This window comes from Acinonyx jubatus, chromosome B1 (assembly GCF_027475565.1).
Source record: "Acinonyx jubatus isolate Ajub_Pintada_27869175 chromosome B1, VMU_Ajub_asm_v1.0, whole genome shotgun sequence".
NCBI classification, from domain to species: Eukaryota; Metazoa; Chordata; class Mammalia; order Carnivora; family Felidae; genus Acinonyx; species Acinonyx jubatus.
In genome coordinates, this window is record NC_069382.1 from 196,483,541 (window position 1) to 196,497,870 (window position 14,330).

Genomic DNA, 14,330 nt, shown 5'->3' on the forward strand with positions numbered 1-14,330 from the left:
CCTGGCAGCTGCTTGCTATGGAACAACGCCGACTAACACGCCTTCCCACGGTAGGAACAGCAGCTAACCTACAGACGCTACACCATGTGCAGGCACTACTCTCAGCATCTTCCATGTATTATATTAACTCGTTCAATTCTCAGAAAGAAACAACGCGCCCAAGTTACGCAGCTAGTATAGAAGTCAAGCCCAAATTGTCTGCTTTCAGAACCCACACTCTCACATACACTGCCTTTATGACACCATCTTCCCAGTTCAAGAACTTCCTTGAAGTTCTGGTGGCTTCCCGTTACCCACAACATAAAATCAGAGTATCCAAAATGCAGAACTGGATCCTCTAATCCAACTCTATAGAGAAAAGGAATCTGAGGCTCAGGGAAAGGAGGTGATTTGCCCAAAGTCAAATACCCCACTTCCCTTGGAGCCGGACTTGGAATCTAATCTGCTCCCCCCTATCATGTTGGGTACAGTCTACCTGACCTCCAAAGAATTGTAGAATTCACATTTCTTTCACGTTCCTCACCCCCCAGTCTATCGATGACTAACCCCTCACTCTCTTCTGACCATATTCATTCCCCAGTCCAAGTCTTACACATGCTGTTCCACGTGCCTTACACACTCTTCCCTTGTCTCCACCAATCAAATCCTTGAACGTCTAGCTCGTGTTGTCCCCCCCAAGCCTCAGGCAGTCACCTCCCACAGCCTCCCCGAGAGTCTCCCCCTCCCCGAGGCCCTCTAACACCTGTGCTCTGTCATTCTCGGTTGCTCACGTGTGCACTCTGTCACCTAGGCAGTAAGCTCGTTAAGGTTATGGATCACGAGACGGGGAATTTTTTCACCGCCCATCGCACCTCGCACAGTTCAAACAACAGAACAGACATGTGGCCAACCCTTGCCGTTCACCTGCCACCCTGAGTTTTTGTTTCCTCAAAGAGACAGCCCAAGTTTGGAGAGGGAGACGATCATCTGTCAGCCACTCACAGCGTGCCAGGCACATTCACATATGCTACATCACGTGTGTCCCATGTATTCAGTCTGGGCCAAGTCTATCACGAGACACAGACATGCAGGGCTAAGTTGGCATAGCTAGGTTACCAACGAAGCTAACAATATCATGGTTACCCTCTCTGAAACACCTTTTAAGAATTTAATTGAGGGGCACCTGGGTGGCTCAGTCTGTTAAGCATCCAACTTCAGTTCAGGTGATGATCTCATGGTTCGTGAGTTCAAGCCCCACGTCAGGCTCCGTGCTGACGGCTCAGAGCCTGGAGCCTGCTTTGGATTCTATGTCTCTCTCTCTCTCTCTGCCCCTCCCCTGCTCATGCTCTGTCTCTCTCTCTCTCCCTCAAGATAAATAAACATTAAAAAAAGAAAGATTTAAAAAAGGGAATTAAGGTGGGATGCCTGGGTGGCTCAGTTAGTTGAGCATCTGACTCTTGATTTCAGCTCAGGTCATGATCTCACGGTTCGTGAGTTCGAGCCCCATGTCGGGCTCCGTGCTGACAGCTCGCAGCCTGGAACCTGCTTCGGATTCTGTGTCTCCCTCTCTCCCTGCCCCTCCCCTGCTCATGCTCTGTCTGTCTCTGTCTTAAAAATAAACATTAAAAAAAATTTTTTTAAGAATTTCACTTAAAATAATTTCCCCCCCGAGAAAATGGCCCACTTCCCTCTCTCTGGTCACGAACTTGATGTCGCTGAGCATTTGCTTCTCTACCCTGGATGCCGGAAGCTCCGAATCACCATCAGATGTCCAGCTGCACACCTCCAGTGGCCTGAGGTACTGGCAGGTTTGTTCCCTGCTCTACTTCGATCCTCAGGAATTTCCTCGGGATCCTCAGGATTTCACTATACGCATGACAAATCACTGTGGGCATCGCAAATCCTTTGCATGAAAAGAAAGGGGAGCAAATAAACTGAATACCTATCGATACATTGAGCGGCATCCTCGGGAAGAAGCAGGACTGGGCTCACATGGGGTTTGCACGCTTGCACATGAGAGTCACTAACTGAGTCTGATGGTTTCCTAACTCCTTCTTTCTCTCCTCATCACCGTTCGATCGAACGCAGGCACACACACAGACTCGTACAGATTTCAACCAGAGAGTGATTTTCAGGGCAGGCAGACCAGCCCATCTCCCCCTTCTGCTTGAATCCGGCTGTTCATTCCTCCGCAGGCCGCTGCAAGAACTCCTCCGTGCCACTAAGCCTCTGTGAACCTTCGTTTTCTCTTTGGGAAACAGGGATGATCCAAGTAACCTGCCTCCCTCATGGGGGCGCTCTGGACACCGAGTCAGATCACGGAGGTCATGGTGAATGCTGTAATAATAACAGCCTGCAAAACCACAAATGACCAGGACTCGTGAGGTCCTACTTGCAATAGTAATAATTCATAACCGCTGTGTGGACACGCTGGTCTCCCCCCACAGCGGAGCAGGCCCCCCACTCCTTAGTGGCTCAGCTGGGAGACGAGAGCATGTGCGGGGCCAGGAAACCATGTGCCTTTGTTTGCTGATAGCCACGCCCAGGATGTTCTAACACTTAACCACCGCAGTGGGCTCCAGAAACAGCTCTAGCTAAGTTAATCCCTGGCTGTGCCATTAATTTTTTACAAAGCTACACATGAAGGAGCGCCTTGTAAATATTTTAAACAACCTTGGAGGGTGAAGCGAAGCGTTTCTGTTTTTTCCCTCCTCTCTGTCGGGTGCTCTATTCTCTCAGGAAAAGGCTGAGGTGGGAACCAGAGGGGAAGATGCCCGCTCACCATCAAGGTGGGTAGAACATCTTCCTGATTCAGCCCTGCCCTGCCTGGGATGTCCCTTTCTCCTCTGCTCGAGGTACCCTCTCCCCTACCTCTGGATTCTCTGCGTAAGCTGGAACCTTATCCCGATTGGCCAGATGACCACGCTGAGGCTCACGGGAGCACAGAGTGGCCAAACATGAAGCAGGTGGGGTCCTTGGGGACGAGCTGAGAGTTTCCCTTGGTCTTTTTCCAACCCCCAAGGCCCCTCCACGGGCCACGCCCACCATGGCTGCCGGAAACATCCAGGATTTGTTCCCGATGCACAGAGAAGACTTGGAAGCAGAGGTTGGGTTCCCACAATGCGGACTTTCCTTCAGTTTCTCCAGCATGCCACACTCCTCTGCCTCTGGGCCTCCCTCCACTCAGGCAGAAACAACCCCCTCCCCCATCCTTCCTGTCCCCCATCCCAGGACTAGGGTGAGTTTCTCTGCTGTGGTTTCCACCAGGCCCCTCGGTGTCCCCTTACGACAGCCCCCACACCTTGGTGCAAACTTCAGGCGGAAATGTCAGTCTTTGCCAAACTCTGGGCAGATAAGAGCAAAAAGCCCACCTCCTTCCTATTTGGCCTCACACCCCGCACAGTGCCCAGCACAGACCAGCGCTAATTTAGTTTACCGAGTGAGTATGACTGCACAAGCCGGGGGTGCAGCATCAGGAAAGCCACGGTGCCCTCCCACCCACTTAACGGCATTCTGGTTCCTGTCACAACATGGACATTATCAGCAAGAGACCCTCAGGAAGCCGAGGGTCCTGCAAAGGGGCTCCAGTCAAGTCCATCCTCTCTGGTTTGCTCTTCCTTTAAACCATAGATCTTCCTGGATGGAGTGGGCTTATGTGGACCAAATAAAACACAAGTGTTCATCAAGAGCCTCCTTCCCAGGAACTAAGTATAATTCTCAGCATCTCCTTCCCACTTCTCCAAGCTATTGAAGCTGTTGGAACCACTCCACTGGGTTCTCTTTGACACACAGGCTGACTACTAGCTTCACACAAACACTAAAGCAGCAGAATCAGCCAGCAGTCCCAGTTGCACCTACTATGTGCCTGACACACACTCAGCGCTTTGCCAGAGTTCTCCTGGATGCTCATCGGTCCTGGGAAGTGGCCAGCGTATCGGAGCACGGAGGCCAAGAGAGCTGGCAGAGCAAGGATGAGCAGCCAGATCTGTCTGGTACGGAAGCCTGGCCAAGTCACCTCCGCTCAGCGGGTCACAGCAGGAGGGCAGGGTGGTTGCTGTGTCCCTGCAGACTGAGAACTATTTGAGTCTGGGGCACCTTACAGACCTGCCTCAAAGATCATCCGGCCAAACTGCCTTTTTAGAAACCGGGTTCCTGGGGGTGGGGGGTAGACAGACCTTCCATGGGCCACAGCCACAATGGGACCCAAGGCTCCAGACTCATCTGTCACTGCATCCATCACCTGCACCGCCATCACTTGCCCTAGTTCCCCTCAGGGGGTAGGGCGAGAGAGTCCCAAGGCAGGGACCTGGTCAAACACCCCCCCCCCCTTCCAGTTTCCTCCCACTTGCCTCGCCTGGGGTCAACCAGACCCCTTCCAGCGACTCACAGGCAACTAGAGTGTTAAAGGACTGGCCACTTACACCTTCATATCTCAGAAGGCAGGGATCATGGATGGGTTAGAGACGGTCTCTACCCTCAGGGGTCATACCTCTGGACACAAACTCACCAAAGGCCTGCTGGCAAGACCTGAAGCTGAGCCCAGGAGGGGTTTTCTAGAGGAAGACTCAGACCACAGTTGGACAGGAGGCATGGGGGGCTCTCACCCAGCCTTCCTCTCACCCGTGCCCCAGCCAGTGCTCCAGCCTCTGGGAGGTTTAGGTAGACAATGCCGCCCTCAAACGATTTATCGAGAAGACTCCGTAAAATAATGTCCGCAATAGACTGGGCAGGTGAATGGGAAGTGTCCGCTCCCTCCCCCTACCCAAGGCTGCCCTCCTGTAGGTGCCCTAGGGCTCCCAGAGGCAGGATTCTGTGTAAAGGAGTAGGAGTAGGCTGGGTTTCCTGTCCTCAAACCTCAGGTGTCACGCCAGAGGCTTCTATCACACCTGGAATCCCACCTCCCAGCCCCTGGCTACTCCTGCACCCACCACCGAAGGCCCACTGGCTTCCACAGCGCCTGTGGGGCGCATCCTTCCGGGCTGGTTTGGCTCCCCTCTGGTGCCAAGGAGGGAATGGGGTGGAGGCCAGGTCTCCCCACCGCTGCGTCCTCAGCCCTCAACTCCCCACCCAAGACAAAGCAGGGATCCTTTGTTTCCGGCCACACCCAGGGACGGCGGCGGTAGGCTCGGGCCCACTGCTCTCCTACCCCCCAGTGTTAACCCTTATGGGGCCACAGCTGCCAGCGCAGCCCCGAGAGGGTTATTTTTAGCCGCGGTGAGGAATGGGAGGGGCTCCTCCATCATGGCGCTGTTTCTGGGTCCAGACTTCCACTCCATCAGTACGGGCAGGGGAAGGGGGGGAGGCATTTTTCTTGCCTCCGGCATGGAAGGAACTCGGCGGCGAGGCGCAAGAGCTGGACCGTGCAGAGGCCGGGCGCAGGCCATCGGCCCTCCCCGCCCTAAGCCCGCTCCAGGGCCGGAGGGAGGGGTTCGGCCCCCCGCGCCCCTCCCTCTTTTGTTCAGCGCCGCATCCACCCGGTCCACGCCACCCTCTGGCACTTCCCGTGGCGGGCGGGGGGGGGGGGCCGGCAAGCCCGCGGGGAGAGGCACCGGAGACTCCGGCCCCGCCTAGCCTTGCGGGGCTCCCCCCACCACCACCATTGTCCCCAGAGGCTGGGGGGAGGGGGCTGCAAGGCTGAGATCAGCCCCGCCCCACCCGCCGCCACGCAGGAAGCCTCGCGGGCCGCCCCTGCAGTCCCCCCGCGGATCCCGACCCTGGTGGCGGCCACCCCCAGCCCACAAAGAACGGCGGGGCGGGGGCGGGGGCCCGGCTTACCGTGATGTGCGGGATGCTCTTCCTGCCCTGGTAAGACATGGCCCCGCTGGCGCCCTCGGCCCGGCCGGCGGACCTGTGGGGCTGTCTTTTCGCTCAGCCGGTCCCGCTCCCCGCGGGCGCGGTGACAAAGGCCCGGGAGGGCAGAAGAGAGGGACGGAGGCTCGGCGCCCGCGGCTGCCCACGCGCCCGCTGCCCCGGCTGCTCGGCCCGCCCGCCGCCGCCGCCGCCGCCGCCGCCGCTCCGGCTGCCAGCACCGCCCGGCTCGGTGAGGAGGGCGGGAGGAGGAGGGAGAGGCGAGGGCGGGAGGAGGGGGCTACAGACAGACAGCTCCTCCCGGCGGCGCGGAGCCGAGCCCGATTCGCCCCTCTCGGCTCGAACCAGGAAGCTCTTCCCTTCCGATCCCCCCCCCCACTCCGCCCTCCATCCCCCCCCCCTCCGCCAGCCGCCCAGCCCCGCCGCCCCCCGCCCCGCGCACACGCCCTCGGCTGCGCCCCGGCCTCGCTCTCGCGATTGCAAAGGTCTGGTTTTCAGGGTGCTTTTAAATGACAGAGAAGGCCTTCGGCGGTGCAGACGGAGCCACAGGTGTGCGGCACCGCATCTGCGGGCCTCCGGGAACAGCTGCGCGGGGGAGGGAGTGCGGGGCGGGCGCGGAGGACCCGCCCGAGCTGCTGGGGGCGTTCAGGGCCCTCTGGACCCGGCCCAACGACTGCCCCCCTCCTGCCTCTCGTGCCGCAGCCTCCGTTTGTCCATGCGCCGTGCACACTCCCTGAATAGAGGAGTTAAATTAAGCACTTTTCCATCTCCAAGGCCTGCAAGCCGTTTTATTCAGGCTGTACCCTCTTCCTCAATATCTAACCCCAGACAAAGGTTACCCATCTCCCAGACTCCTCGGCAACGGCTTCTCCGTAAAGCCTTTCCTGCCACCCTCCCCACTCACATCATTGAATCAGCCTCCCTGAGGGCTGACCAGGAGCCCCACTGCCAGGCCGATGGAGTGCAGCAGAATGAGACAAGGCCCTAACCCAATTAATGGCTGACCGGCTGCACCCTCTGCAGCAGCTTCTCCTCACACAGCAGCCTGGCCCTGGGGCCACCAGGTCACCCCCATGGTCTTGCCTACCAGTGGTTGCCTGGAGGGCCAGACCACTGGCACTAAGGTCCCCACAGACCCCAGGAGAGGCTAGGAGACAGGAGGGGAATAGGATGTCCTGCCTCCCAGGGTATAGTGTACCAGAACCCCAGCACCCCTGACCCAGATGTTCCTCTGGGGACAGGTGGGCAGGAAGCCAGTGCATAGCTTAATAAACAGGAAAGGAGAAAAGAGAGAAGACGAAGGAAGCAGGAGTCCCAGCAAGCCCCCACAACCCTAGACAGGTGCCCCAAATCTCCAGACAGAATAAAATGCCAACCTTCTCTGCCATTCACTTTCTGCCTGCAACATTCTAAGCCGCAGTATCTTTTAGAAAACCCATCTTCTTTACTTTCAAGTTGCCACCCAGAGGGAGGGTGTGCTAGGGGTGGTAAAGCCCCCACTAAGCAGGTTGAGGCCTGAGGCCCTTACCTTCACATGCCACCTAGAGGCCAGTCACCCAGACCAGGACAGGAGGCCAGAGATGCCTTGGCCTTGAAATGGAGGTGGGGTTGTAAGTTCACAAAAGAGAAGCATCTTAGTATTCCAGGGACGCTAGGCCATAATTTTCCCATTATACAGGTGGGAAGTTAGGGCTTACAGAAATAAAATGATATCTCATTTATTTAAAGTATTTTAGCTACAGCAGAACACTATCTGGAGGCCAGGTTCCCGCACACCTTCTCTAGAGCTCACTCTCCTACATTCGTCCATTCAGCCTGGCCTCTGGGCTCGAGCGGTGGATTAAATCCTTGCTGGTGACCAGAATTTGCAGGTCTCCATTCCCATGACGCTTGCATTCTCTTCCTCAGTGTTGTTAAGTCCTAGGTTCCACGTACTGGGACGTCCCCAGGGGCCACTCAGGGCAGGGAAGCTCCAGGGCTGGGGACAAGACCACGTGCGTATCGGGGGAGGGGCACTGGTTCGCGATTGGCCAAACAGATCTCTGCTCCCAAGCAGACTTCTCTGGTACAAAGCGCCGCAGTCGTTGGGCCTTGGGCCTCCGCAAACGCTGCGCCGGCGCTGCAGAAACCCCTCCTCCCTCCCCAGGAGAGGGTTTTCTGGGCCGGGGGAGGGGTCCGGGGGGGGGGGAGGAGGACTCCCGGCCCCATACCCTCTGCAAAGCACTGGAGCCGCGAAGCCCGCCCCGGAGCCCAAGCCCTGTGGCCGCCTGGTCCACAGAAAGTAAAACGCATCCTCTAGGGAGACCGTGAGCCCCTTGGCTCCGCAGCCCCGAACCTCGAGGGCTCTGGAGCCCTAGGCGCGCTGGAGGCGCCGCCTTTTGTCCAGTCCCCGAGAAGCCACCGAGAAAGGGAAGAGAGGGCCAGAGGAGGAGAGGGAGGAGTGGAAGAGGTGAAGCGACCAGCATAGCATCCCCAAGTGCCTAGGCGCGGCTGCGGAGCCGGCCCAGGCAGAGCCTGGGGGCGACGTTGGCGCTGGTGACATTGACCGTAGCTTTCAGGGACGCACTTCCAGACTGCTCAGGACATGCACAAAGCTCTCTCGCCGTCCTGATATTCCACCACGCCTTATGGGTGGCTGGGAGAAAAAGGCCATCCCCATTTCACAGGTGGAGAAGCTGAGGTTCAAAGGGCGAAGTGCCTTCCTTGGCTTGGAAAGCAGTGTTTCCCGGTACTGACCCCAGCTTCTGGACCCGCAGCCCTGAGACCTCCGGCAAGGTCTCAGAAGCCCGGATCCCAGGTGAGGTCAACCACCAGGTTAGGAGGTGGTGAGGGAAGAATAAGAAGGGGCAGGGAAAAGAAGATGACTCTCTTGATGTCTCCCTCCCTTGCCCCCCACCCCCTCACCTCACACACCATCATTGTAGACCTCCCCCTTTCAGGGCGCCGGATTCAGGACCACGGAGAGTTCCCGAGCTGCGGGAACACCAGGTGGAAGGCGATCGGGAATGGGAGCAGCAGGAGACCCAGTATTTCGTCCCAGCAGCCCCGGGCTGGCCCCAGCCCCCACTCCTCCAGGAAGCCCTCCCAGATTTGTCTGGATGGAGCTCTGCTTCCTCCCTCTCGCTTTATTCCTTTCATAGTATTTAAGGGGAGAAGGGTTAATAAAAAATGATAGTAAAATTCAAAAACGAACATTTATTGAATGCTCACTGACTACCAGCATTAACTGATGTAATTCTCACAATGAATCTATCGCCCACCCTGGCCTGGGGTGGGGCCAGCGTGCTGAACCAGGACTCCAGCACCAGGGGTCTGGGGCCTGAGCAGTGCTCAGACTCCGAGTTCCCCACTAAGCTGACAGCTCGCTGGCCCTCGGGTGCTCCAACTTCCGTTCTCCGGCATCTGGCCCCGACCCTCACACATACATCCCAAAGGTGTGCTGTCTATCCATCCATCTTCCTCCAGTTCCCTGGCGACCTCTAGCTTAAGGGAGAAGAGCTATAGGGCCCACGGCCTGGCATTCCCTCGTCCTAATGCGCCTCCACTTCCGAGGGTAAAAACCTCCAAGTCTAGGAAGCTAGAGACTGGGGTTCAAACCTCCGCTCTGCCTCCAACTTGCTCTGTGAAGAGAGCACACTGGCGTCGTGCTGTGGGACTCGGGAGCGTCCCCTGAAGATGTCGGTGCTTGGAGATAGCAGTTTCTAGTTCTATCTGCCCGATCCCGCTAAATCTTTAACCAAACCTTTGCCCTAGAAAGCACAGAGGGAGCACACAGGAAAGGTTTCTTTCAGCTTTAACCTGTGTGACCACAGGCGTTTCACAGAACCTCTCCCAGAGCCTGGTACACAGTAGGTGCTCTATAATGACTGATGAGTGCGTGAAAAAATGAATGGACGAATGCGGAAAGGAGCTCCCCTCCTTTTCACTAAGCAGAGAACGGGGATCCCTGGGTTAACTTCACCCTAGAGGTCTCCTCGGATTTTAAGGGTCCATATGGCACCTTGGGCCAACTTACTTTCTCCTTCTCAGAACCTTGCTCTTCCTTTCTGCAGAAGAGGAGCGGGGGACTGGATCTCGAAGGACCCTCTGGAGTCTCACGGGCTATGCTGGCCAACCCCAACCAAATCGCACAACCTCTCCGACCCTCCGGGGTGATGGAGTGGGGGAGGGGCCTTCGGGAGCCCTCTCAAGCCTGGGTGCAGCGGCTCCAGCGCTGCCCTCGGGCGGCTCCACGCCCAACTGCCCCGAGGGCCCCGTCCCCCCCCCCCCCCCGGTCCGGTCCGCGCGCGCCCCGAGGGTACCTGGCCATTGTCCCGGCCGAGCGGCAGGTCGCGGGGCGCGGGGCATCGGATACGCAGCGCGGGTGGTCGCTCTTCGCGCTCGCCCGGCGAGCTGACTGCCGAGCCCGAGAGCTCGCTCACGTCGCTGGCCGTGTCCTCGCTGCCGCCGGGCCCCGGCAGGCCGACGGCGTCGGGCCGGCCGGCGCTGCGAGGCGTGCGCGCCGAGCCGCGGCGGCCCACGCTGTACGCGTCGAAGTCGATGGTCTTGTTCTCGTAGGCGCCCTCCACCGCGGCGAACATGCCGCCGTACTTCTGGCGCGGGGTCTGCGCCGCGCTGCCCGGCCGCGCCAGGTACACGGGCAGGTCGTCCTCCGTGTTCCACGCGCGCCGCCGGTCCGCCATGCCGGTCCAAGGCCGGCCGCCCGCCCGCGCTCCCGCCCGCCCGCGGCCCTGGCCACCGCCGTGCGCCGCGCTCCGCGCTCGCTGCGGGCCCGCGGCGGCCCAGGCGCGACTGCGGCCCGGGGAGGGGCGGGGCGGGGCGCGCGGCGGGGCGGGGCCGGGGCGGGGCCGGGGCGGGGCCTCCGGGCGGCTGCAGGCGAGCGCGGCGGCCGGCTACAAAGGACCGGGGGGCGGGGCCCGCGGCGGGGGCGGGGAGGGACAGTGACGCGCCGGAGCCGCAGCGCCGAGGGCGGGCCGCCGAACCGCAGTGCCCTCGCCACACCCCCACTCCCCGCCCCCAGGCCGAGCGCAGGGCGCGAGGAGAGCGAGGGGTGGGAGCCTCGAGTATGCACACACACACACACACACACTCGCGTGCGGGCACACACACGCTCTTCAGGCACACACAGGTTCGCACTAGCACACCAGACAATTACGCCATACAACACGTGAGAGATGCACAGATCCGCTAGCGCACACACCACAGTCCATTCCACTCAGCTCCCCAGACACACTTTTGCACACACGTACAAGCTTGTACATATTCCGAGCCAATTACACACATCCTCGCCGTAAATTCTCCTAGTCACCCAACACCGCCAACCCAGCAGCAGTACGCCGAAATTAACTGCGCAACCTGAGAAGCACTCACACGTTGGACCCAGCATTCATTCGCTCCTCGCTATTCTAGTGAGTGCCGGCTGGTGCCTAGCACGTGTTTGGTGCTGGGGACAGTGGACAAAACACACCAAGTCCTGCCCTCTGGGAGCGGACGTTCTAAGGAGGGAGGAAGCAAACACACATAATGTACCAGGAGGTGCTAAGTGCTGGGAAAGATGATACGGCAAGACGAGAGGGCCATGCGACGGCCCCATTCGCTCAGGCAGACAAGAGAACCACGTTCCTGCACGGGAACGAATGACACACACATACACGTTGCTCACTCCTACAACACCCACTCCGCACAGACATTGTCACACACTCATACCCAAGGCAAACTCACAAGGTGACTCCACACAAATGCACTCATAAACCGGGTCAGGACGCCCACACAGAAATCCACACCAGAAATAAGGAAAGTTGGAAGCTTACATAGGAACCCTCCGGAGAAAGACACACAGAGAGATAGATGAACACGTACATACACACATTCTCCTGTCACCCAGACAGATACATATTCCCCACTCTAGGGTCACCTCCCACGACCCCTTGTACAGCCTATCCTTAATGTGCCAGGAGCTTGCAAGAGAGGGTCCCAGGCTTCCTCTGACTTGGGCCACGTGGGAGGCATAGGGTCTTGGGGGTCATTCATCTGTGTCTCCCCTCAATCCTTCTTCGAGGCCAGGCTCCATGTGCCTCCCCTAGACACTGTCCCTCATTTTCCCATGATTATTATCAGGCAGAAGGGCCTGAGAGTCTCGGGGGACCTGGCGATCCCAGCTGCTCTTTCTGGACGGATGGGAGCACCAGCTGCCGACCCTCTGCAGGCGAGTCCCGACAGGCGGCATCTGGGGCTGGGTGGGGACCGTAGCAGGGAGCAAGAGTGCTTGGCCCCACACCCCAGGTCCTCCCTGTTCTGGGAGCTGTCCCTTCAGCACCAGGTCTGGCCAGTTCTGGAGTCCCAGACAGTCGGACTCACATTCTCATTCTTGTGACTCCCAGAACCCATGGACTGATCACTCCAGGGCTACTGGCTTCATAGTAGCTGACACCTCCCCACATTTGCTGTCTTGTAACCCTGTAACAAATTGCCCACTTGGAAGATGAGGAAACAGGAGAGGAGTAGTGAAGCAGATGTCTAGTGCCTCGGATCGTACTGCTACTCAGCCAGGTCTGGAGCTCAGTGGCCATGTAGCAAGTCCCTTTTCCATGCGGGGGACATAACAATGAGTATTTATAAAGCCCTTGCCTTCAGGAAGCAGATATGACTTCAGTGCAGGGAGTACTGGCCATAAAAAGCATAAGAACAGAGAATATCAACCCCCCCCCCACTCTCTCTTCTATCCACCCCATCCTCCATGCTGCCTTCCTCACTCCTTTGTCCCTGAGTACCCTGGACAGATTTCTGTCACAAATAATCCTCTTGAGGTCTGGGGGACTCTAGGCTTCACTGCTAGTGTTTTCAGTAAAAACTTCCAACTGTCCTGGGAAACACTATTCCCAATATATCCCAGGCAAGGAAATCTCATATTGAAGCCCACCTAGAAGCTTCTCCTAAAGCTTCACAAATATTCATAGCCACTAAACCCATAGAAATACCAGAGGATCCAAGAATATGAGTTAGACTGAACTTTTGAGGTCAATCTTCCATGATTTTGCCTGCTCTCAACATTTTGAGAAGGCAGTCTCTCCTTGCTTAAATACCCCTCATGCCAGAGATCCCACTGCTTTCCAAGAAAACACTTCCTGCCGTAGGAAAGGGCGAGGCAGCTGTCAAGACTAGGAGGCAGTGGGACAAGGAAGAAGGAGGGGAAGTCACCTTTTACAGAAGCAAGAAAGGAAAACAATAGCTCCCCTTTACAGAGAGTTTACCACATGCCAAGAACCATTGTGGGCACTTTACATATAGTCATTGTTTTAAGCTTCACAGCAATCTTTGATGTAAGTAGCCTCATTTTACAGATAAGAAAACTAAGGCTCAGAGAGATAAGTGACTTGGCTGGGGTCACAGCTGGTAAATGATGCTGCTTAGGACTTAAACACAGTAGTCTGGTCCCAAAATCTGCATCTTAATGAGTACTCTTTACCCTCCCCAAGAAGTGTGGCTGGAGAAGTCCCTTTAGGACAGGGGAGATAAAGGAATAAGCCTTGGCGGGGAGGCAGGGGCACCTGGGTGGCTCAGCTGGTTAAACACCCGACTCTTGATTTCAGCTCAGGTCGTGATCTCACAGTTTGTGAGATCAAGCCCCAAGATGGGCTCAGCACCAACAGCGTGTAGCCTGCTTGGGATTCTCTCTCATTCCCTTTCCCTCTCACTCTCTCTCTCTCTCTGCTCCTCTCCTGCTCACACACAATAAACATTAAGGAACAACAACAAAAGAACAGGCCTGGGATAGTCCAGATTTGGGGGTTAGAATCTTGTCCTCCATACAACCTGGGGCAAAAAATCATTCATCCTGCATCCAACATGCATTTGGGCACCCACTGTATGTTACTTTATGTTACTCCTCAGGACTCTGTGCTCCTACAGACAAGGTGGGGGGTTTGACTTTTATGGAGTGCCTACCATGTACACATAAGGGTCCGTGCACTCACCGTTCATCTCTACACACTACACTCTGCTTTACACGGCACCGGCTCTCTCCCCAGACCTATGTGGCAGACAATACCATCTCGATTTTCAGGCTGGAGCACTGAGGGGTACACACCTTACCCTCGCAACTCCAGTTAACTGCCAGGAGGTGATCACGCCGGGGTTTGGCTCAGCTTTGTCTGAGTGCTTCCTACAATGTCCCCTCATTCAAGGGTAGTAACCCAAGCGTAGCAAAGAAAGGGAGGCCAGAAACCAAGCTGGGGGTGTAAGTTAGGAAATGCACCCACCAGTCTGCAGGGAAGCCAAGAGAATGGTATCTGACGGAGGCCGGCAGAAAAAAACCCAGGAAACCTGAGCACACTGCATTCGGGCCAGAGGATGGTCGTGACCTTCCCCATCCTGTTCTCTGACTGCTCTCAGTCCTCCAGGAAAGGAGTGATCACAAGTGAATGAAACTGTGGCATTGGGGGGAAGGATAAGCAAGGAGCTCATCCTGTCAGCCCATGAGGGCTTCCGGGGTGATGGCAGAGAACAGGAAGGGTCACGTCATCACATGGCCATAGGGAGAGAAC

The 14,330-nt window shown here is 57.3% G+C and overlaps 1 protein-coding gene across 2 annotated transcripts in view; it reads right to left on the reverse strand.

Moving 5' to 3' along the window:
• The window catches only part of CRMP1 (collapsin response mediator protein 1), a 77,025-nt gene extending 66,540 nt beyond the window's left edge, over positions 1-10,485 (reverse strand). Inside the window, exon 1 of one of the 2 annotated variants that reach the window (XM_053217598.1) lies at positions 10,089-10,485. In XM_053217598.1, coding sequence (XP_053073573.1) covers positions 10,089-10,469 — 381 coding nt within the window. In that variant the 5' untranslated portion in view covers positions 10,470-10,485. Of the gene's footprint in view, positions 1-5,754; positions 5,994-10,088 lie in introns of those variants that run through there. The other variant, XM_027077882.2, reaches the window with a different exon arrangement.
• Positions 10,486-14,330: the final 3,845 nt, after the last annotated feature.